Genomic DNA, 24,536 nt, shown 5'->3' with positions numbered 1-24,536 from the left:
CTTCAAGTGGTTGTGATAGTTAGAAATCTTTCAAGTATAGAAGTAAATAAGGTATATATAAATTAAGTTATATGATTAAAAATAATGTCGAAATCATAGAAAACTGAGCTATTTGAGGTTTGATGCCAGCTTTCATGATACCCACCTGATCAATAGTGTTCTCATCATCCTTGAAGAAGTCGGTTCCAAAGCAGCGGCTGAAACCAGAGTTGATGGCCTGCTGTTTTTGCAGTTTCTCCTCGCGTGCTTCCCTCTGCAGTCGCTTCATCGTGTTGTTGATCAGCACAGATCTTCTCAGCGAACTCTCCGGATCCTCGATCTTCTTCAGCTTGCTGATCGAGATCTTCAGCACCTGTCATCGAATAAAACATTATTTAGTAACTTAATTACATCATTATGCTTATTGGTATCAATCCTAGATCGCAGCCAATGTTTAGAAACATATCGACTTGTGAAAGATACAATTCGCCAACATTTTCCTATGGTGATATATTACTGTGTTTTGGGTACCTACTTGAAAATTATAAATAACTTATTGAAAGAAAGCATCTCTGATTTATTACCTATCAGTTTTATTCATTTTTTACTCGTGTCACACTCTCATTAGCGGCTCCAGAAACATAAGGATAGGCCTAACTGTGTTAAAGATAGAATTAGCCAACACTTTATTATGGTGGTGTATGTATTTTTGGTAGGTACTTTAATTAAAATTATAAATCCATAGCGGAGCGGACAGGCTATTAAGGAGAAGCATCTTCTATCAATATCAGTTTCATTCATTTTTTAATCGCGTCACACTCTAATTACCATCATTTTACATGAGAAAATGCATAGCCTATTCAGATAATGTTTAGATATGGAACAATTTATTGATATATTCCAAATTATGGAATAACATGAAGTCATACTAAGCTACTTCCCTATTTTTTCAGCAAAACAAGATTTTTTCTCAACCCATTGGAATTCTTCGTAATTCCAAGTGCAACTCCTGGACTAATTCATGTACTTATGACTAATCTCCTTTCGACATAATAAATTGGTTTTGAAAACTTAAAACGAATTTCTCATCTCTCTATCATTGTATTTCTCCTTATTTTAGTGATTCCAAATGAATTTAGAATGAAAAACAAACAGTTTTTTAATCATAATGATTGTCCAGTGTATTGTAAGCAGAATAAAGCACTGATGTCACAGTTCATAATTGCAAATCTTGGTCTTATTCATAGACAATGAAACCTCTTAAGCTGCGTTTACACCAATCCTTAAAGATTCACTTAATCCTTAAAGATTATATTAGATTGAACGGAACTTGACAAACACTTTTATGTTCATCATGTGTCTGATAAGTTATGTTCAATCTAATAGAGTCTATAAGGATAAAGTTATTAACATTTTGTTAAACGCAGCTTTAATCGAAATACCAAAATTTGATTCAAAGGAATTCAAAATAGATTTTTGATTATTTCAAATATGAATGATATGCTGTACTTTTGATTAGTGATTACACATAAACATAATGGTGTTGTAGAGTCTTCTTTTCAGTCATTCTTCTTTTCTCTATTTCTTCTTTAAGCTGTAGAATATTCCCATAATATTCAATTTATAAATTCATACTTTATGAAGTAACTTTATAGTAATAACTGTACTGTAACGTGTTGTTGATCCATTACTTCCTACTATAGAATAAATACACATTTTTTTAAAAGATTACTGTGAATTATTTGTATAATTTCTATTACCTTTCTGCGTTCCTCTTTCTGCCTGTATTTGGCACTGATCATAGTCGGCCTAGCGCCTCCGACGCGGCAAAAGGATGAGCTGTAGCTGCTCCGATTCGTGCTGAATATATCGTCGTCATCCTCTTGGCTGGCCACGCCCCCATTCGCTACCTGGTTCCCCAGCGATTTCATGCCACTGTCTGGCTCCTTACTGGGCGACAACTGCTGGCTGCCACTTATGGCTGCTGCTACTGGCTCACTTACTGGCCGCTTGTCCCCTACCGTACCTTAACACACAAAATAGTACAAGTCAGTCATAAGCCTAATTCATAGTGGTAAGAGTATATTTTTGATTATAACAATGGAAAATATAACAATTCTCCCAATCATATTATATTTATTATAATTATGATTTGTAATTGTAATAAATAAATAATAATAAAAATGGGTCCGGTTTCTAGCTCACTTATTAAATCTTATGGACAATTAAACCGATATTCAATATAGATCCTAATTGATAAATAGTTTATTAATTTATAGCTATTGGTATTCTTTTTTCATATTGTATGATCCGTGCCAAATTCAAGCAAGATGTAGACCTGATTGATTCAAGACATAATGGTCCATTGGATTGAAAAGTGTCCTTGAAACTAGGCCAATAGATACCGCGGATACCGGAAGATAGAAAATCTATAGGGTTGCTAGTCCATTTCATAGGTTTCCAGGACTCTCAAATCTAATGAATCATTGAACCAATAGATTCAATAAACATTTAATTGTCCACACAATTAAATGAGTGTAATAGGAACCGAACCTTAGACAACATAATCAGTTGAGAAATAGTCTAATTTGGAAATAGGTATTTCTTGGAACTGATAATGCGAAATACAAAACAATTTGAACCTGTAATATATTTATTTATGAACCATTAGTTTCAATAAGTGTCCTAGAAAGCTAGTCCTAGTCAACAGGAATTTTCATGTCTAGTTTGACTTGGGAGACAGAGTCAAGAAGAATTTGAATATATTTTAGAACTTGGGATATCTAGTTAACAGTGATCTAGAAATTTTTTGACTCAGGAGATTAAGTGAACATAATGGATCAACGGAAATATGATGATTTCTTAGGGCTTGGATTATAATCAACCATCTTATAATAATAATAATACATGGTATAATAACCATCATACTACTTATAATCAACATAAGATTGAAGACTTACTAATTGATATACAATTGGATAAAAACAGAACAACAACGGAGTTTGAATTTGAATGTTGTTTCTCATCATCATGTCCAAACTGATCTTTACAGTAGTGCAATATCTAAAAGAATGAGAGATTATCTACTTTTCAAGAGAAAGATTATTGTTGGCAACAGGACTGCAGACTTGAAAAATTATTCAAGATTGTATTTTGGAAAGTTCAATTCAAACATAAGAGAGCTGCAATGGAAACGAGACAAAAGGGGGGTCGCTGAAAAATAGGGGTGAATTTTAATCTCAAGAAGAAAGAAGTGGATTGAAGAAGGATGGTGAAAGGGAGGGAGGGAGAGAAAACATAGTCCGAGAATTTGGCACAAGAAGAAGCGAAGAAGTTCTGTAAAAGCCTCATGCCTTATTCATGGAATAAAACTGAACAGGGAATTCGCGATCATGATTCTTGGAAGTTTCCAAGAGGAAAGGGAGTGATCAAATAAAAAGAAGAGATTGCAAATAGACAGAGGAACCCCAACTTATTTGAGTAGGTTCTTTTTCTTTGTCGATTCGCTATGGATCAAGAGATCATCAAATAAATGTTTCCCTTGGAGATGAGGCAGAGAGTGGATTGTTTGGTTTGTCTTCTCTAAGAACTCAATCTTGTGCATTTTAATGTGTACCATTTTGCATGGTCATTTGAAATCAATAGCTACAGAACATCCAATCAATATCTACAATCAATCCAATAATTGGAAGAATTAAAACATTTTTCGCCGTCAAATACAAAAAGTATGTACAGTAGTGATATGATTATTCAGTTGAAGTTACTTGAGTAAAATAATGATAGGATTATCCAGGCAGATTAGACACACTATCCCATCCTCTCGTTCAGAACAGTACCTATTAATTTTCAAGTGAACCTCCTCTACTCAAATGACCGATTTGAACAGGAAAGACAACTTTCAGATAATGGCGAGTGCTTCTCAACAAAGAGAAGGAAGTTACGCTTGGCTTCACTTCACGCAGATTGAAAACGATCTGCACAAGCCTTCATCATCAGACTTCATCACTGATAACTGCTTCTTCCTTGTTCTCATCTTCGAATATTAACGAGAAATTGACGAAAAGCGTATAAGCAGAAAACGTAGCTAGTTCAGATCAGAAATTCAAAGAATATTATTTTGAATAATTCAGGCTCATTTAATACATTTATTCTAAAGTTATCAACTTTATTCTCAAGTTATTAACTTCATTCTCAAGTTATTCACTTTATTCTCCTTCATTCTCAAGTTCTCTAGACTAAAGTCAATGTTTTTCAAACATGAACATATATAATTAAACCTTTTCTATTTTCGAAAATAGAAAATTTCACGATTTCAAATAAACGTAAAATTTATACCTATTAAAACCTACCATATAGAAAGTTCAAATAACAATTGGATAAAAACAGAACAACAACGGAGTTTGAATTTGAATGTTGTTTCTCATCAACATGTCCAAACTGATCTTTACAGTAGTGCAATATCTAAAAGAATGAGAGATTATCCACTTTTCAAGAGAAAGATTATTGTTGGCAACAGGACTGCAGACTTGAAAAATTATTCAAGATTGTATTTTGGAAAGTTCAATTCAAACATAAGAGAGCTGCAATGGAAACGAGACAAAAGGGGGGTCGCTGAAAAATAGGGGTGAATTTTAATCTCAAGAAGAAAGAAGTGGATTGAAGAAGGATGGTGAAAGGGAGGGAGGGAGAGAAAACATAGTCCGAGAATTTGGCACAAAAAGAAGCGAAGAAGTTCTGTAAAAGCCTCATGCCTTATTCATGGAATAAAACTGAACAGGGAATTCGCGATCATGATTCTTGGAAGTTTCCAAGAGGAAAGGGAGTGATCAAATAAAAAAGAAGAGATTGCAAATAGACAGAGGAACCCCAACTTATTTGAGTAGGTTCTTTGTCGATTCGCTATGGATCAAGAGATCATCAAATAAATGTTTCCCTTGGAGATGAGGCAGAGAGTGGATTGTTTGGTTTGTCTTCTCTAAGAACTCAATCTTGTGCATTTTAATGTGTACCATTTTGCATGGTCATTTGAAATCAATAGCTACAGAACATCCAATCAATATCTACAATCAATCCAATAATTGGAAGAATTAAAACATTTTTCGCCGTCAAATACAAAAAGTATGTACAGTAGTGATATGATTATTCAGTTGAAGTTACTTGAGTAAAATAATGATAGGATTATCCAGGCAGATTAGACACACTATCCCATCCTCTCGTTCAGAACAGTACCTATTAATTTTCAAGTGAACCTCCTCTACTCAAATGACCGATTTGAACAGGAAAGACAACTTTCAGATAATGGCGAGTGCTTCTCAACAAAGAGAAGGAAGTTACGCTTGGCTTCACTTCACGCAGATTGAAAACGATCTGCACAAGCCTTCATCATCAGACTTCATCACTGATAACTGCTTCTTCCTTGTTCTCATCTTCGAATATTAACGAGAAATTGACGAAAAGCGTATAAGCAGAAAACGTAGCTAGTTCAGATCAGAAATTCAAAGAATATTATTTTGAATAATTCAGGCTCATTTAATACATTTATTCTAAAGTTATCAACTTTATTCTCAAGTTATTAACTTCATTCTCAAGTTCTCTAGACTAAAGTCAATGTTTTTCAAACATGAACATATATAATTAAACCTTTTCTATTTTCGAAAATAGAAAATTTCACGATTTCAAATAAACGTAAAATTTATACCTATTAAAACCTACCATATAGAAAGTTCAAATAACAATTTGATAAGATAGAACGACAGTTTGATTATGGAGCTTCGTATTTTGACATCGATGACAAATCTGCATTATCATGACATTATTTGGTTTGAATCATTAGTAGAATGCACAATACATTACTGTAATTATGAAGTTGTTTTCTGAATTGATTATTATAAATTCCATTTAATAATTGGTTTAGTTAAATTACAAAACTTGGTAATTGATAAATAGTTTATTAATTTATAGCTATTGGTATTCTCTTTTCATATTGTATTATCTGTGCCAAATTAAAGCATGATTTATAGCATGAATTAAGCATGATTTTTGAATAATTCAAGACATAATTTGTAGAAATATCTAGGAGAATTGAGAAACATGTTCCTGCCTCGTAGAAAGGACCAAATCAAAATCCCTATCAGCAATACATTATCCAACTACAGTATTTATCATCTTCCGTTTACGCCTTCTTCCGATCATCTTCGAAAAAAATCATAATTTTGAAGCCTCACTTTCTTTTGAGCTGAGCGGCGTCGGCCTATCTCATTCCTTTCATGCCATTTGCTTTCACTTAGTACTTTAATCAATCTCAACTGTCGCTTCTTATTGTTCTAATAGGCGGAGAAAGCGGAATCCGCGAAAGTATGCAATGAAGAAGCTACGAAAAACATTCAGCAGGAGATGTACGAATCGATCGAGAAAAAATGACTCCTAATATTACTCAAAACTCCGTTGGAATGAATTGACGTAGGTTACGTGGTAACTGAGATGCAATTTTCAACTCGAGGAAGAATCAACTCATGATTTTTAATAATATCTAACCAGGAAAAAAGTACTGTACTTGTTATCTGTAATGGTCAACGATCCTGACAATCACTTATAAATTGATATAAATTGACTACAAGGAAAGTAGGAGGGTTGCAGGTTTGATTCTTTGAACAATGCTGTTTATTTCAATCGAATCATCTTCACCATCATGTAGTCTACGTGATGAATCGACCAAGGAGATCAACACACCACACCAAAGCAGAGAAAACTTCTATAATAAAACTTCTTAGATTGTTTATTCCATGACCAAGGTAATTCAATCTAACTAAGTCACCATCAGGTTATGAATCAATAATAATAAATTTGGTTGGATCATTTCGCGGAAATTCAATTATTTTCAAATTTTCTGATGGTACTGATTTTCAATAGAATGACGACTCCAACATTGAAATTCATCAAGGATTAACGTGATGATTAACTATGTCAGAATAATGACATCACAATATTGAATTATATTATTTATCATGAGAAACCCTCCATTCTAATTTAGTAATAAAGCAGAAGAGTATAAGAGCAAATATTAATAAATTCAATTCGACTAGGTATCTTCTTTTTTACAATCAACGATTATTGAAATTGAAATCCAAATACGGTACAAAGCAGAAGAATATCAAATGGAATCTATGTATTCTAGTTTAAAAATTGGTCATGAGTTGATAAAGAATGCCGACAGATAATTTGAGTCGATTATCACACAGTGATGATTGAAAAAAATTTTTTCCTATCTCAGATGACAAGGAATATTATCAATAAAAATTGTGAATCAGAATATCAAATATGGAAGCATACCTCACAAATAAATGTAATCCGAAATTTCAGTAACACCACTCAACTAATCACTGTACACGTCGATGTTTTCGCCAACTTCACTGATAAGAACAAACAAATAACTTATTTGTCAAGCACAAATTTCTATATTAGGTTGAAGAGCCGGCCGGTTTGACAGTGACAGTATCATGGGCAACAAGTGTGAAATCGACACGTTTTTCAAGCATGGTTCGCATCGTGACGTGACGAAGAGGTTAGCTGGCGCGAGAGGCGAGCGATAAGAAACGACCAATCGAAATGATAGCCTAATCGCAACTGAACGGGTGAACCAACACCAAGTGAAACAGAGCGCACCAAGGCACCCACTCATCGTTGCGAGGGTGTGTGAGTGTGTGCGTTGCTCGCTTTATCGGCTACAAGGTCGTTCGACGTGTGTGTGAGTGTGAAAAGTGCAACGGGAGCCGCTGTGACGTAGCTGAAACGCGGAGGAGCTTTCCCACTACGTCACTACTCTCTGACGTCATACAAACCATTACCAACTGAACGAACAATAAACCAACTCCAAATCACCACCTACGCCTCCAAACGTCACAGAAGTTACCCCCCTCCTCACAGGAACAGATATCACACATATTTTTCATTAGAACCTCTACAAATAGACTATTTTCCTATTGTTTTTCACTTGATATCATCATTTTCCCAACACACCTGATCAATCTAGAGCTGGAAATAACTGATATATACTCTCCTTAGCTCACAACCGACACGCAAGCTTATAAAATATTGCATGCAGTCATTACGTAATAACAAAGTTCATCATGAATAATAATTATTGCAATGAACTACTGAGCAAGGTTTTCCCAGTGGGTATGGAAAGCGGGAAACCACTCTATTTCTGAAACCCCGCGATTACGTGATTTGGTCACATTATTTACAATGGAATGTTGAAGTTTATGGTAGCAGGTAAGTTAATTTTGGCGTTCCTAGTTTGTGACGCTGTGTTTCAATTCATGAATTAGCGAGAATTACTGCATAACAGTATTAGTTTTGAGAAACCTAATCTGATCCAACTGCAAATGCACTTTGCAGTCAAGCAGCCAACTTCTCAATTAAAACTTATTTCTAAGAAGAAGAATGTTTCAAAATCGTGTTGGCTTGAATGGAATGTTCACATCTCAGAATGTATTTATAAGGAATCCGATGTGAATATAGGACATTGCTGGAATTAATGAAAAATATTACAAATGAGAATGAATAAGAGTACTGTACATTTGGCCTTGATAAAACTGTCGATTGAACATTTTATTTCTCAGTGGATCAAGATAAGTTCTTGATTGAGTTATATGGGAAGAATCATACTTCATATACAACGCTAAATGTAAATAAAACTATGCTTTAGTCCAAGAATCCAAAAAAAAAAATGATTTAATATGAAAGTTTCCCAAAACATAATATTTTTGTATTACTAGTGACATACACTAAATGAACTTGCTTGAATATAATGCTAGTAATAATAGAGAAGGTTTAAAACTGTATTTTTTATAACACTAGTAAAATTTCAAGTCCATAAGCGTGAAAAAGCTTACAGAAACTATCAATATCCAGTTAATAACATTCATCTACAATAATTAATTCATCTTAATTGACAGCTGCAACGTTAAAACTAGTATAAAAGAACACAGAGTCCACTAATTGCCTAATTATCATTCAGGCGTTTAGCAGTAAGCAGCCGAACCTGCCAAGCTGAATAAATTACTGTGCAGGAGACCCGTAAGCCGGCGCTACCTAGCGAGCTAAGGTGGAACTAAGCTGATTGCAACTCTCCAAACTGCCGCTAGGTGTCGCTGGCTGGCTTTTGTTGAATACCAACAATCCAGCCTTCTCAAGCATAAAATGACTGGATTATCTCAACCCACACAACACTGTATTGAATAAAGTGTTTAGCACTTAGAGCTTTGAGAAGGATAAAATAATGGCATGGTTTGATAAATGAATTGAAGAAGACTTATTTTAAACGAACATTATTATCAGATCATCAATTTCAAATCCTAGGTACAAGATAAAGTAGAGAATTGAATCAAAATTTAAGAACAATAATACAGTCATCATAATAATTATGAACGCTGGTTGATCATAATACTGTAATTGGTTCAATTAATTCAGAACAAAGAAAATCATGATCACATTAGAATTCTTGATTTTACAAAGCAGAAAAAATGGATTAAAATATTGTCATCGTGCATGAACTGCTAACGGTAAAACAAGGAAAACGCATGTGAATCAATTATGATCCTGTTAAATCACCACTATCCATTGTCATTAATTATGTGTAGTGAATCAGGCCATCATGATACATAAATTTTATTTTAAATCATTTGAATATCATCTTGTTAGTTATAATTTCTTTAAAATCAATATCCGTGGAAGCGTATTGATAGACTGCAACCACATAAGTTCAAAATTGCAACTGCAATGAATTCTCTCATAGGGATGCTTAGAAGATTCATTATCATATAAATATTACAATCATAACTTATAATTAATTGATTGTAATGAATTATAAATCATATTATAACTTTTATCATTTTTATTATTTCATGACCTGTGTAAAAAGATAGAGCTAAAAATGTTATATCACTTGATTAACGTTTCAAAGAAGTTTGAGCCTAATTTGTCACATCAAAACCATTTTATAAATTAGTCACAGTGAGATGAGTCTTTGAGCGTTTGAACTAACATTTCCAATGTTTAAAAGAATCACATTTATTAAATATAAATAGAATGTCTAATATGTATAGAATGTGTAATAGAAAAGCCAAGCTTAATTTTGTTTGGCAAATTACTATTATTTTGAAAGTCTCTAATCGATCTAAGGATTGAACAAAAAAAATGAAGACCAGTTGTTCCTACTTCAAGACTCAATAATTATACAGATGAGTTTTAAGAGGTTATGTTTCAAATGAAAGTAACTTGATTCCAATTACAGAACTAATCACAGGAGTTTGATGTACGTATATAATTTATTTTCAGAATCAACTTTCCAACACTCTTTTCAAGATAAGGTACAAAATATAATTTTATAAAGCTATTAAGAACTTACAAAGTATCTATGAAGAGACAAATCCAACGGAATGTTACACTGAAATAAATAATATTATGTACCGGTGGGTTGACTGTATCAATAGAACTGAGCACAATACTGATAAATTTTGTTATTTACTATTCTGTTGTTCATATCATCCTCCAACAATTCATTACTTGACTGCGTGCTATTATTTCGAAAAGTAAACACGACCGACTATCATGAGATGATGAACTGGTAAACACTGAAAAAATTCTGAATCAAAACGAATGACGTTTGTTGCGTGCAGTTGTTACCAGATTGTGTTAGTTACTAGAAGCGCTCACAGATAGCGCCAGTTGTACGAAATTCACTGAGCCGAGGTTGAATTGGTGGCATCATTCTGTATGGAATAATTTACAGCCTTGCTAAACAGACATATCGATTGCGTTATTAGGCACAGCTCATTGTTTCCGATTTCTAAACTCTCTTCTCACAACTAAACAACATAATGAACAGTTTACTTGGCAAACACGATAAGCACTTTGAATTGATTACAGAACGGAACGGCTTGTTGAATTGCTTTCAACTGAAAGTCTGTCAGGCACTGAAGTTATTTTTCGGCTTGTAATGACGTCTAGAGTATGCAAGTACGCTGTGGCATTTGGCACTTGAAAATAATTGGTGTTCATTCGTTTCGAACTTCATTCCATTGTTTGTTACATTACTAAATAAATACTAAATACCATACTCGGAAAATAATCTAAATCAAGTTCATTCTGAACATTTTATTAGAGTTGTATTCAACTTAAATAATAGACGATAATTTAGAGATTGTTAATTTTTTTTAATGAACAATAAATTACGTTTTTGTATTTAGTTCAAAAAATTATTTGTCTTGTTATTGATGTTTACTCTGAGGAATATATTAATTTGTAAACGTTTTCAAAGTTTTCTATTAGCATTTATAGCAATAATTTCTAAAAGGAAGTCTCCAACAAGAAATTCCATAAGCGTAGGAACATAATAATGTGATTTTTAATTTATGATATCCCAAGAACATGTTTCAACAGGAATAGAATTGATCGTCGACTACATGGAAATTAATCAGGATGAAAATTCCACCAATACGTGATACGTTCCTATTTGAAGATGACAAGAGATAGTGAATGATTAATCTAGTTCAATAAACCTTTATCTATTGATGGTCATTGATACTTCAATACACAAATAATGTCTTGTTTACTTCAACAGATAACAATGCTGTAAGAATAGCAAATTTCAGCCATAATGGAATGAGTCATGTGCTCTTATCTTTGTTCACTCTACGGAAATTCCAGATTATCCATGACTTCGTATCTTCATCGTAATGAGACAAGAGCAAAAATAACATGATTGGACAGGAATGGACTGTGCATTCCTAGGATGGAAACAACATCTAAAACTACCTTACATGGATGAATCATCAATAGGCTACCAAGTATTTTCCTCAAATCCCATATAGAGATTTATTCAAGGTCTAGGTCTATAAGGATTATTTTGATTATCTCTGCTTTTTACTTTTTCAGAAGTCTACAGTATTCTAAACATTTTTTTCTTTCAAAATACCTTTCTATTTCTTCATTCCAAATTTGAAATTCAGAACCACTTTATTGTCAGTATAATATTATTTAGAACCTTATGCAGCCCTTTACACATTAATGAAAAAACAATTAACATCAAATTTGATATGTTCAACTTCTTATGAGAAAATAACCTAGTACATTATTACCAAATTTATATTGATTGCTCTAGAACTCTCTTCAAACAGTGTCAAGAGATAACGCAAGATTGAAGTGTCATACTTTTTCAATTCAGAATCAAAGTACTTAAATCTCCATTAGGTTACTCGAAATTTCACAGTCTATAAATATTGACTTTTTCTCAAGCTGATAAAGAACTGCTGAAACAAGGTTCGAACTGTAATTTAATGTTACGCCACAAAACTGTTTTTTATTGGACCTAAGTTTTGATGATTTTTGGAATTAAGTCAAAATAGACAATCTTCACCCGACTTGAATCGTTCAAAATTGTGAAAAGCCTCGCTATTCCAGGTTTTCCACCCACTTTACAAAATAATTGTAGTAATGATCACTGTTGAGTGATGAAATAAACCTCATCGCACTCAACAAGCGAAACAGATTGATTTTGAATGAAGAATACTGAATCTATCATGGAACAAAATCAAAACTGAGCCGCCAAAATCGAAACAATCGAAAACACGAACACCGCAATGTCACTGTTGTAAAGAATTTGGCCGATTTCACTTCCCAATTAGGCTAATCGTGTCTTACATCCTTTGTCCGCCTCTTACTTTCTAGTGCAATCGTTTTCTGGCATTTTTCTCTCACGCCAAATCTTTACTTGACCCTCGTCTGTTCCCATCGACGGTTGATGTCGATAATCTATATCCCATGCTATATGAGTCGATAGTCTATAAATCCGATATAACGGTAATTAAGAGGAGCAGCGGTGGGTCGGTCATCCATCCTTTGAAGTGCGGCACCGCCGTTTCTAACCGCAGGTTTTCGTTGCGAGTGAAAAACAAAATGGCGGAGGCAGATTCCACTACTACCGCAATGATGGTCTACTTTCAGTGAGAGACAACAGAGATCCGTCACTTTGCCACTTATATAACACAACTCGCTTCTCTCACTCACTCTTTCTCTCTTCTCTTTCTACAGAGAAAGTTTTTATTTTTCCAGCTTAACATCGAACGGTACGGCACTCTGTATACGGCGAATTAAAATGAAGACCCACTTCTGGTGACTGAAGGTGTGCAGAGTGCAGTTGTTGAAGCAACAATTCTAATTTCTAATTGACTTAGCTTGCACGCGCATTTCCATCAGTCTCCTTCTTCTTCCTAACTTCCTTCTTCGCCTGCTTCCTCTATATCACTCTTCCTCTTTCTAACATCTTGCCTGCTTCATTGTACTTGCATCTACTCCTATCCTCTTCTTTCTTACTCTTTTACCTACTGTATCAACGTACATCATTATCTAGCTTCTCCATTTTTCACTCTTCTCTTCCTCTGCTTCTCACGAGGCATCCCTCATTCAAAGTTTCGATAATTTTAGTTTTATTTTACTTAGCTTACTACTACTCAACCCCACAGCTTTTCTCCACAATCTTTTTCTGCCACATATTCTTCTCTAATCAATTTTGTTCTTCGTTTCCAAATTCATTTAAGATTCATTCAACATTCTTATCATTGATCATTTCATCAATTTGCCTGCTAATCTATTGTTTCAATCATCCTCCTTCTTTCCTTGATCATGTCTCACACCTGAATATTATCATCTAACTCTCCCTCAAGTTCGTTTTTAATATTATCAATGTTGATCTCCAATCCTACATTTTTAAAGTTTCAAATGTGAGGCTCATTAATGGCTTTAATGTCATGACTCCCCATCACTGAAAGCTATACGAACATACAAAATTGAATGTTCTACATTCTACAACATTGTCAAGTTACTTGTCAACTCTCTTAATCCTGTTTTTGTATTCTTCTCTACCTCCTTCACTACCATCTTATTAGCTATATTAACCATTAATAACATATTCGAATCTTAAACTCATTCACCTTTTTTTCTTAGCTTTATCGTCTTGTCTTCCATCTTCACTATCCTTCTCTTCCCCCAATCCCCTTCTCATTCCCATTTCCTACCTCTCTTACTTCTCACTCCCATTTCCTTCATTTTACGATATTTCCTCTTCTTCTCTCTTCTGATTTTCCTTGTTCATCCTAGCCTAATCTTTTTCTCATCTCTCAACTCTTTTCACTTTCTTCAATTTGCAGTTTCATTCCTATTTAGACAGAGAAGCCTGCTGCTACAGGTGAAAGTTATCGCTCTCCGTTTTCCCAGGTGGAAGCAAATAGTGGGAGAAGTCAGCAGTTATTGCATTGCAACTCCAGTAGCGAATGTTTGGTGCAACGTGATTTTCCTTGGCCTTGTCCTAAATATTTTTCAACTATACAAACAGCATTCTACTTTCAATAGAATCATATACCTGCTCACTCTATGTCTCTTATTCAGAGATCCAGGGCGTTGGGAGTTGTGACATAAATTTGCTACTCCCATTCTCAATTTGTATGATAATAGTAGATGATTTCATTGATTAAATTTTTCAGAACTTCTAACGAGAACTCTGAAAAATGTTTAAAGTGAGAATGTTTTCATGATATTAAAGAATAAGTGACTAAAAAAGGCTCAATTTCAAACTGAAAAATACGGCTTCTCAAAAATAAACCGTTGAATAATTATTATTCAAAATAGCTACGGTATTAAATACACAACTACAATCGGCAACTGCATTAAGCACAACAAATCCGAACAAAAAAGTTAAATTAGGATTACAAATTTCAACTGAAGTATCTATAAAATAGCCCTATAGTCACCGTATCAGATAAACTGAATGAACAAACTAATAGGCACTGATACAATAGCTTTTATTGGAAAACTTAAAAATTGATTGAAGCATAGACAGCAAAACGACAATCTCATGAAAATAAGTAAAATAAGATGGAAGGTTGGTTGTTTCAATGTATATGAATTTGTTTAAATCAGCAGTCTCATATCCACTGTCCAATGTTAACTTTATAATGTGATTAGTTGATCAACTTGAAACAGTTAAGGTAATCTTCAACTCAAGTCTAGTTCGTTAGTTCCATCGACTACAATTTTTTGACGTCCCTATAAATTCTATTAGATACATAAACCACACTATACACTTGACAAACACATGATGTATTTCTAGCCAAATTCCATTCATTCTAGTAGAATTTATAAGAACTGAAAAATCTCACATCCAAAAATCTATGTTTGTAACTAACTTGCTTTAGGTTGAACACTTCAAAGTGTAAAGGCTAAAACACTTTACATATATGTGAATAACGTTTCACGTGAAATCGGAATGAAATCACAAAGACGTGATGGATGCGCGGCTGGATGCGCAGCACTTAGCAGCACTGTTTAAGGAGGGAGGGGTATCCCGGGGCATTGTTCCAGTAACCCCAACCTTGCCAGGGGGCAATAATTGTGTTCCCAGCTTCCGTATTACAAAATGCATCGACTAACACATTGTATCGGTTCGCTAGTTATAGGTTTACTATTTCGTCCAGAAGATTTGACAACTTCACAGCCATTATCGTGTCGTTATCAAAGGGGGAGAGAGAGTCGGGGCTTTTATGACAGGCAATTAAAACCGATTAGACGTCGAAATGAGCTTCAGCACAACCTCACTCCTTTTCTCTCTAATACTTGTTCTCTCGGTTAAAAGTGAACTTTTTCCTCTCTCTCACACATCAACACTTCTATTTCCTTCTCACACTCTCAAAGATTGCGAAGAAGAAATAAGGAAAGAAGAATGAGAAGACGGAAAAGAATCATCTCTCATCTAGTTCGACTTGTGGGATAATACACCAGTTTCTTCCTATCGATCTTCACCTAAACAATCGACAATGCTTTTAAACATACACTTCAACTCCAGTAAGCAAGCAGCGGGAGAGTGAGAGAGGAAAGATGAGAGAGCAATCTAGTGTGAAGGCATGAGGAAGAGAGAGAAGGTGACTGAATGATATGGAGATACGTGAGACAGACAGGGTGAGGGAAAGAGAGAGAGAGAATGTTTGAGGAAATGAGAGAGTACTTAACGAGCAGAGGTCTTCAATACAAGAGAGGTCATTATCACCTTGAGAGGGATTCAAGCATTCAAGGACGTAACGAGTACTATCAGTGCTAATAATCTGTCAAAACCATCATTATTCAATGATAGATGTGTTGTGCATTACAAAGCTCGACATTTATTCCCATCACAAACACCAGGCTTATTAGATTGACTGCGTCGTTTGAAATAATGCTCGCAACATAAATATTATATTTAATCATTGATATTGATTTGATTCCAGACTACCATGTAAACAAGTTTAAAGCTTTGGAGGCTGATAGGAGTGATAAATGAGCTGATAAGTGGCAAAGCTTGATAAAATATGTGTAAAAAGCTTTGACCAAATGATTATTACTGAGATATCATGTTGGAAAATATTAGTTTTTTTGATACTCATAAACAATGCATTTGATTTTGATATTTTACTTGAAAAGGGAATAATTTTTTCAACTTTTATCAGTTTTATTACTCGTCATTGATTCGAGGTTCAACGCTGTATATGAAAACAATGATGAATTATGTGATTACATAACCTTAACTTTTGGACAACATTAACATTTTATCAACATTTTTGGAGAGAAATAGTAAAGGCTCAGCTTAGTTTTTCCTCCAATGTCATAATTGTATTATGATAATAGTGTTTTATACAATAAATGAATAAAAAAACTTGGAATCTGGCAATGATAAAATACTATACTCTTGATAATGAATGGAAGTTAGAATAAAATGATCATTTTATTTCGTTCCCACTTCAAAATGACAATAAAATGGTTGAAACATGTGATGAATTAATAAAACAATACATAAGGGTACTTGAGGATTTTAATTTAGTTTTAACAAATGTAATATGCGGAGCTAATGTCGATCCATCAATAGAATCTAATTGAAACTCAATTAGACTGAAGCTCTCACCATCCTTCCTCTTACAATCCACATACTGAACTGCATTCCCACTTCAACCACACTCCTTTTCTCTCTCTCTCTCAATCTCACGCCGACGCATTGGCTCAATCACTCATTCTCTCTCTGTCTTTTTCAAAGGCACGCGCTAGTAACTCCAACTGGTTTTTTAAAGTATGTCAGACAGAAGAAAGCGATCATATTCTTGCCTGCTATTGTTCGATTATATAGCTGCTTACTTTAGACCAAATTCCTCACTTCAAACTGATCTCATTGTTAAGGACGCTCTAACAAACCATGGAAGGCCTTCAAATTGTATCCAAATACTAGAGGAAAAATAATTAATTTCGAATTTTGGGGGAACCCGGTTTCTTTCATTGAAATTTAGAACTCTATGGATACTTTTCAATCTTTCAATTGAGTGAATTATTGTTGAGACATCGAAACAGAAACGACAAGAGAAATGAAACTGATGTAACCGAGTAAACTCTGTCAACTCAATCTATGCTAGACCTATGTAGAATATCTGTTTAATGTCATTAGTGGATAGTGATGCTAGAATAATAAACGTTAAGGAATTTTAGGAATAATATTGGAACCATGAATTTTGGAACTCAATCAGAGATTGCTATAAATGTACACCGACTGAAATAACGGTTTTAAATATTTCAATTTTGAATCGGCCAGAAGAATATATCCATGTAAATTTGAAGCATGTTCACTTGAGGATTTCCTCTATTCCACGATTGAATTTATACAAATTTGCTATTGTAACATGATAATTGACATTTCATTGTTGATTGTTTTTCAATTTAGTGGTGTAAGATTTCTGCTGAGGAAGCAACATATCTAGAAATTTAGTATTATTATATTGGAAAATAGTTCGAAAATGGCCTGCATTCAATTAATTTTTGAGGTAGCTTAGCATTACACCAATTATTGATAAACTTATGACATTTTAAATTTACATTCTGATTCGTAGAGGCTTTACTAGTTAAGATATTGAAAAGTAGAAATCGGAATAATTTAAAAGAACTATAGGAGGTGTATTACAACAATAAAAATAAAACAAGAATTCATACAATGACACTCTTTTCAATACTATAATGAAGTTGTGATTAATAAGTTCAATAGCCAATCACAATCACAACGAACCAATAATTTCCAACTGAAGTCGAAAGATTCCATTCCATCGTTTGGAAGCTGAACGATTACACAAAATACGGCCGAACTCAGTTCTGGTTGTTTCAATTTGAAAAATAAAACCGCAAAATGAATCGCCGACTGAAACGTGGATAGGCTGGATTGATTCTGCTAATTGATTTGAGAGCTAAATGGGGTTTCCATTTTGCACAAACCAGCATTCGAAAAATATCCTTCCGATTTTTCAATTCTGATCGCAGCTTTACTCTGCCTGTTTTTCACAATTATTTTTTGTTTGCACCACTCAACTGATATGAATAGCTTGTAGGGAATGATGGTCAGGCAATTCAGTGGCCACTCGTTGATTTTGTTCCAGTGATACAAGCATTTTTTCTCTGAGAAGCGAAACAAATTTTGTAAAGTTTCCATCCTCAATCATATTCCAAGGTTAATTCGATAACCCATAAGGTTAGTAGTATTTCCAACAGTAACAAACATCATGAAATCAATAATAGAAGGGAATATTGTGACACTATTCTATGTATGTAATGTATAATTTAATGAATAGAGAATTGATGAAATGAAAAATGAAATGAAGTGATAATGTACAAAATATAAAGAGGAAGTTACGTTTGGCAATGTCAACAGAAGTGTCTGGGAATTCAGTAATAAACTTCGAGATAAGACTATTTAGTCTATCAAGCATGATTCACAACCGATACCAAGCAGTATAATGACCTCATTTAGAACATTAATGAGGTTCTTAAACATTCGCAAACATTCCAATACTGCAGTACAAATACCAAAATTGTCTGATTACTCATTTCTCTCAAATAGAAAACGGAATTAAATTACCGAATCTGAATCATATTGAAACCCATCAAGAAAGAAAATTTCGAAACCCTACCCAAAGGAAGGTAGATTCTATTTATTCAACTATACTCAACTTGTACATAACAACTTAATCCCAGTGATGATTTTAATATGGAATAGGCCAATTCACACTCTAAAGCCAAATAAGTACAATAATTTGTAAATAAATAACTTGGAATCTGTTCCATTGTTGAAGGAGTACAAAGGAAAACTTGGCACAGCCTTGGCAAGTACTCTGGCGAAACACAGCACTCAGTCGACTCACTTTTTCTCACTCACTCACTCACTCTCTCTCTCCTCCGATCGATTCTTGTCTGTAATCACATTAAAATCACGCTCTTTGTTCAGGCCTCGACTATTAAATTTGTTTCCAATCCATTGCACTAATCATCAGACACTTTCATTAATGAAATTTACGATACCCTAAATATCGAGCTAATTAAAGATCGACTGATTAAGGTCGCGCACGAAGGTTGCTGGTTTCAAATTCTTCATACATCAATGCTCAACTATTGATCGTGTTTTCATTTGACAAACTGCAGTGTTGAACTTTGAATACTAATAAGTTAGTCGAGTTTCAAGGACCCCACATAAGAGTTAACCATAAAGTATGTAGTTTTTGCAGTAAATAATAATCTCCCATACTGAAACAAATCTATTGACTCCGACTTGACTACTAAATGGAGCTTTTTGCTTTGGTATTCAAAAGTATCATTCTCTTGAACAGAATAAGGTGCTGAAACATAGGTACATTAAATCAGAATGATCTAAGCTCCATTGAATAACCTTGATACGCTTGATTATGTAATCTTCAGTTACAATTACAATCCTATTACAGCATGGATTTCTTCAATAATAATATTTCTTTGTAGAATTGGTGAGTGAATTAGTATGTGGGAAAACAAACATATGGAATTGAACAATTAATTTAAAAAACTCAAGAGTATGTTAAGTAATTGAAGTTCACTATTTTGACTAGTAGGCTACTGTTGAAAATTAATTGAAACAGGTGGATTCCTATAAAATGGAATTATTGGATATAAAAGCTCTTCTTGAGAGTCAAAAACATTGTTTCTGTATGAGAAGCATAAAGATCAGGATAATAACTTACAAACATCCAATTAACCTACATTCTTCAATTTGAGATCACTCTCTGAAAAGAATTCCAAAAAAGATAGAAGAAATGATTCATATAAAAAGAACAGACAGATTAAGAAAGAATTGAAAGAGGACAGACAGATTAATAGAAGAATAGAAATATGGGAAGTACATTAAGAAAGCCATTAAATTTAATATATTGTACGATTATGGCAAACGGAAAGAATAGAGACATAGATAATGATTCAATAAAAATTCAGGAAAACAGCAAATGCTGATTCATTAAAATGATAAAATTCCTCTGGATTCTATAGAAATAAACTCACGTACCAACAAAAATGTCCACTGGTTAATTGAACTACAAATTGAGATGAACCAAGGTTGTAAAAAAGCATTTAGTAAAAGTTGTTGATAGAGTGAGTATATCAACACTTCACTTGTTGACATAACACGTTGATCAGTTCAACAAGAGAACGGTTTAGAATATTGAGAATGATGCACAGCTTGATAATATGGACAAAGCCAGTCGCGTCTGCTTGCATCTCACTCGCACAATCCCCCGTGGCAATCTCTGTCCAACCACTAATAGCCTGTCTAAACTCCCTCTCCTCTCATCTTATCTGGTATCCACCTACTTTAGCATGTGCCAGCTGACTGAAAACATCCAGGTTCGATCCTCAGTTAAACCGACACTTTTACCACGAAACAATTACCGACATCTCACTACCCACGCAATGGGTGTGAGAAGACTGATTGAAAAATAGGAGACTGAAAAGAAGACTGATTGAAAAATAGATCAAATTATAAATTTGGTAAATAGTTCAACTAGCTTCTAAGAAGCATTGCAGAATGAATGTTAACTAGCTTTGAAGAATTTGTTCATGTGGATACTATGGCTATCTAGTTTAAAATGAAGACTCATTGAAAAAGAGATCACTAAATTCCTAAAATCGGAAGAAAGTTCTAGTGGGCTAAACTAAAAGTGAGCACCATTATAGAATAAATCTGATTCGAATTCTAATTCGAAAAAAATTTGATGTAATTTGAACCTTGGAGGGTCGTTGTAGAATACATGTACTTACTACACATAAGAAAAGGATACATATATTGAAATGAGATGCAATTCAAACCTAAATATTCAAAGCTATTATATCGGCAAGTAAAAGCAAAAAAAGTGAAGTTGTACCGGCGAGATAAGTAAAGCGAGAAGTCTACAATAATGCTGGCCACTTCCACTAATGTACACAACTTCTATGTAAATGACCCTGTTGCACTATTAAATGCATTATTTTATGAGCTGACAAGGCCGCAAGTTCAAATACCCGAGGTCGTGTTGATAAGTCATTGATCACATTACAGATCTTCACAAGTTGAGAGAAAAGAAGAGCATTAAACGTTTGGAAGTGATCCAATACAAGATTATTTCAATGACTACTCTTCATCGAAACTACAGAGTTGTTGGTGTGAATAGATAACATTTTATCGGTTTTTGTAGTGAGTGAAGATAAGCTATACATATTTTTGCAATAGTATACGAATGAGGAAACTCCAATTCTTTTCCTAAATCAATTAATGGACAGACCTCATTATTGAACAAAACTTCCTAATAGACGAAAAAATTAATTGATTTAGCGAAACTGGAACACCTTGTCTCAAGGTGAACACTGATGCAATTTTTCACGCTCTCTAGTTGCAGAACATTTTCATCGCAACATTTCAGCTACCGATTGAAATAACAAATAGTACAAGCATAAGAAAAACAAGATGTAATAACAACTTAATCAATTGGTAGGTATGTAGGTAACCTACTTATACAAGCGACATTATGTCACCAATCTCGAATCGAAAGGAGTGAGTGGAATGCAAGCAGCCTTGAATACATGAATAAATACATTATTATATTGAAGTTCAATGTTAATTACCAATGTAAGAATTGCATGTATCACGTGAGATCATGTGTAGCTTGTAATGATCTGCATAGTTTAGTATTCATTGATTCATAATGACGTGCCAAATTGATCTATTGATAGGTGTTCCACAATCTTCATTATTCAATTATCTACTCATTCACCCAACGATTTGTGGTTCACTTTTTAAAAATGAAAAATATTGGAATAACCATGAAGATCACCACCTTTATAGTCACTAGTTATACTAATTTCGCAATAAATATCGGAACCGGGAGTTTGACATTAATTTCTACTTCCCAAGGAAAATGTAAGTCCTGACGGATTGGCGAAGAATACCTCAACAATGAAAACTAAATGCCCGTTCTCCACTACAGACTGAAACGAACACTCGGGAAACTCACTACATCAAATCAACAACTGACAATAAGCTGCTAGACCTGCACTCACATGCGACTAATGAACCATTCACAAGAGCCCTCCTCCACATATGGACGCTACTCGGTAATTTTGCTGGTCAAACCGCGAGCACTCGTTTCAATATTCACAAACTAGGTTATCACACGAGGTAAATAATTGATGCGCATATATTAGCATAAGTAATTCAACTATGACTAATTGAAGCCTGTATGTGATTGAAAAAATCCTAGAATGGGGAAACCCGTGAATTGAAGCGGCGAAGATGATAAGAGGCTTGTTATAAGTATTTCAAAGAATCAACTTCTTTCTCGGAATGCCAATAATTAATTCCTGCTGAGAATTTGTGTTTTTCTTTCATTTATTTTTTATCATATTCCCTTTACAACAAGGCTAGATATCGCACATCAAGTATTTTGAATGACAAGAAGGTTTTAATAGTAGTGGATAGTTTATTCGATGATTAAGTTTAGCAATGACATTTGAAGAGGCTAATTAATAGTTTGATAGTATATGTTTTGCGGTACTTACAAGATAACAAGGGAGTTGACTCGAGTATCCAAGGAGCCAAGAGGCTGTCCTGTGTTGTTGTACAATCCCACATGCAAAACAATTGTTGACTGACAATCGGCCACACACTAAATCAATTACCGCACACAAATCCGTTCGTCTCTTCTCGAAAAATAAATAAAAAATTAATCCTCAAATTGGCGCAGCACAGCACAACAAATCAGCACCACAACAGTGACAGCAGGTTGATGATCATCACACACACAGACGCACAATCACACGCTTGTCACATTTATCAGCGATGAACAACTATCTTCTGATTCACACGTCACAACACGAAAAAAATCACCGGACGATTTGAGGCGGAGCGTCGCAGAGACATCTGCACTCAACGACGGCAGGTGAAGCACTGACTGAACCAGCGAGCGTCGCAACCACTTCCCCCACGTGTTGGCCACCACCCCACCACCCCCGTCCAATCCATCACATACTCGAACAAGTGACGATACACACCGCTACGCACAGAGCCACTCATGCAACGCGTATCAAACGCATCAGCCGACAGACTTGTTTGTAGCCCCTTTATCACAACCGTTACCATAGCATACGACCACTTCCGCCGTCCTAATTTAAACACACTGACAAACTACTTGGCACCACTCACTGATATTTCCTATTTAGCCAAAGATGAAACAAGTCTTTCCTAATTTTCTAGTCGCTGGACTACTTCCCGCTCGTTGCAAGCAGGTGGAATTGCACCTTGAAATAAGGCGTGAATGATAACTGGCTAATTAGGTTGTTAAGGTGAATTATGCCATTGAATAGCTTCATGAGCGAATGTGACTTTTCTGTTTCCAATTATTAGCAGGAATGTTCGTCGCTTTTTGAAATATTCACATGATCCCAAAAAATGACAAGATTTATTGTTTTGTATATGCTTGTAGCATTAGTGGACCTTGACGAGCCAGATAGTTGTGGAATTTACACAGATGAATGTCATAAAGATTTCTGCAAAATAGTCATGTGAATAAAACCAGAATTTTCATTTTCCTATTACTTCATTTTTCATCATATTGTAAATAGACTATAATATATTCAATTATTTACACAAGCACAAAACCAAATCAGTGATTGTAAGGGAATCAACAGGATAAACCCAAAACTGTTTCTCTCCCTAATTTTAATAGCTAATGAAGGTTCTACATAAATGAGGTTATGTTAACAATTCTTCTAACAGTACTACAGTATCACAATAATTATAAGCTGAGTCATTTTAAGAAAGGAAGACACTACGCTAACCTTTGTACTTGAACTCAGCATGCTATTCTATTTCAAGCTAGTGATGCTTATAATAATAACTGTTCCTAAGCTTGAGTCAATTGTCACTATTTACGTTTACGTCATCGACTAATTTGTGATGAATGAATTCAAGATGAGATTAACCAATGCTAATATGGAATATTGATTTCTATGTGACTACCATCTTGAAAAATAGCCACATTATTTCCTCCCGGAATTGTGGAAGGAATATGTTGTAGGACTCTGTCATTGCTAAGTAATGTGAATTTCAGATCTATAGAGATCAATTGTCAATCAAATTGACTTTGATTTGAATGTACATTATTTATATGTAG

At 34.3% G+C, this 24,536-nt stretch overlaps 1 protein-coding gene across 3 annotated transcripts in view; it reads right to left on the bottom strand.

Annotated features, from left to right (window-relative positions):
* Window positions 1–23,317, bottom strand: part of LOC111047074 — a 29,590-nt gene extending 6,273 nt beyond the window's left edge. The window contains exons 1-3 of one of the 3 annotated variants that reach the window (XM_022332742.2): window positions 22,924–23,317; window positions 1,740–2,005; window positions 146–352 (exon numbers count right to left, since the gene is read on the bottom strand). In XM_022332742.2, the coding sequence (XP_022188434.2) occupies window positions 146–352; window positions 1,740–2,005; window positions 22,924–22,996 (546 nt within the window). In that variant the 5' untranslated portion in view covers window positions 22,997–23,317. Of the gene's footprint in view, window positions 1–145; window positions 353–1,739; window positions 2,006–7,308; window positions 7,611–10,387; window positions 10,845–22,923 lie in introns of those variants that run through there. The other 2 variants (XM_022332744.2, XM_022332743.2) reach the window with 2 other exon arrangements.
* Between the last annotated feature and the right edge of the window lie 1,219 nt (window positions 23,318–24,536).

This window comes from Nilaparvata lugens, chromosome 11, assembly GCF_014356525.2.
Source record: "Nilaparvata lugens isolate BPH chromosome 11, ASM1435652v1, whole genome shotgun sequence".
In the NCBI taxonomy this organism is placed as follows: domain Eukaryota; kingdom Metazoa; phylum Arthropoda; class Insecta; order Hemiptera; family Delphacidae; genus Nilaparvata; species Nilaparvata lugens.
Note: the sequence above shows the minus strand (reverse complement) of the source record. Positions and strands in the feature narration are given on the sequence as shown.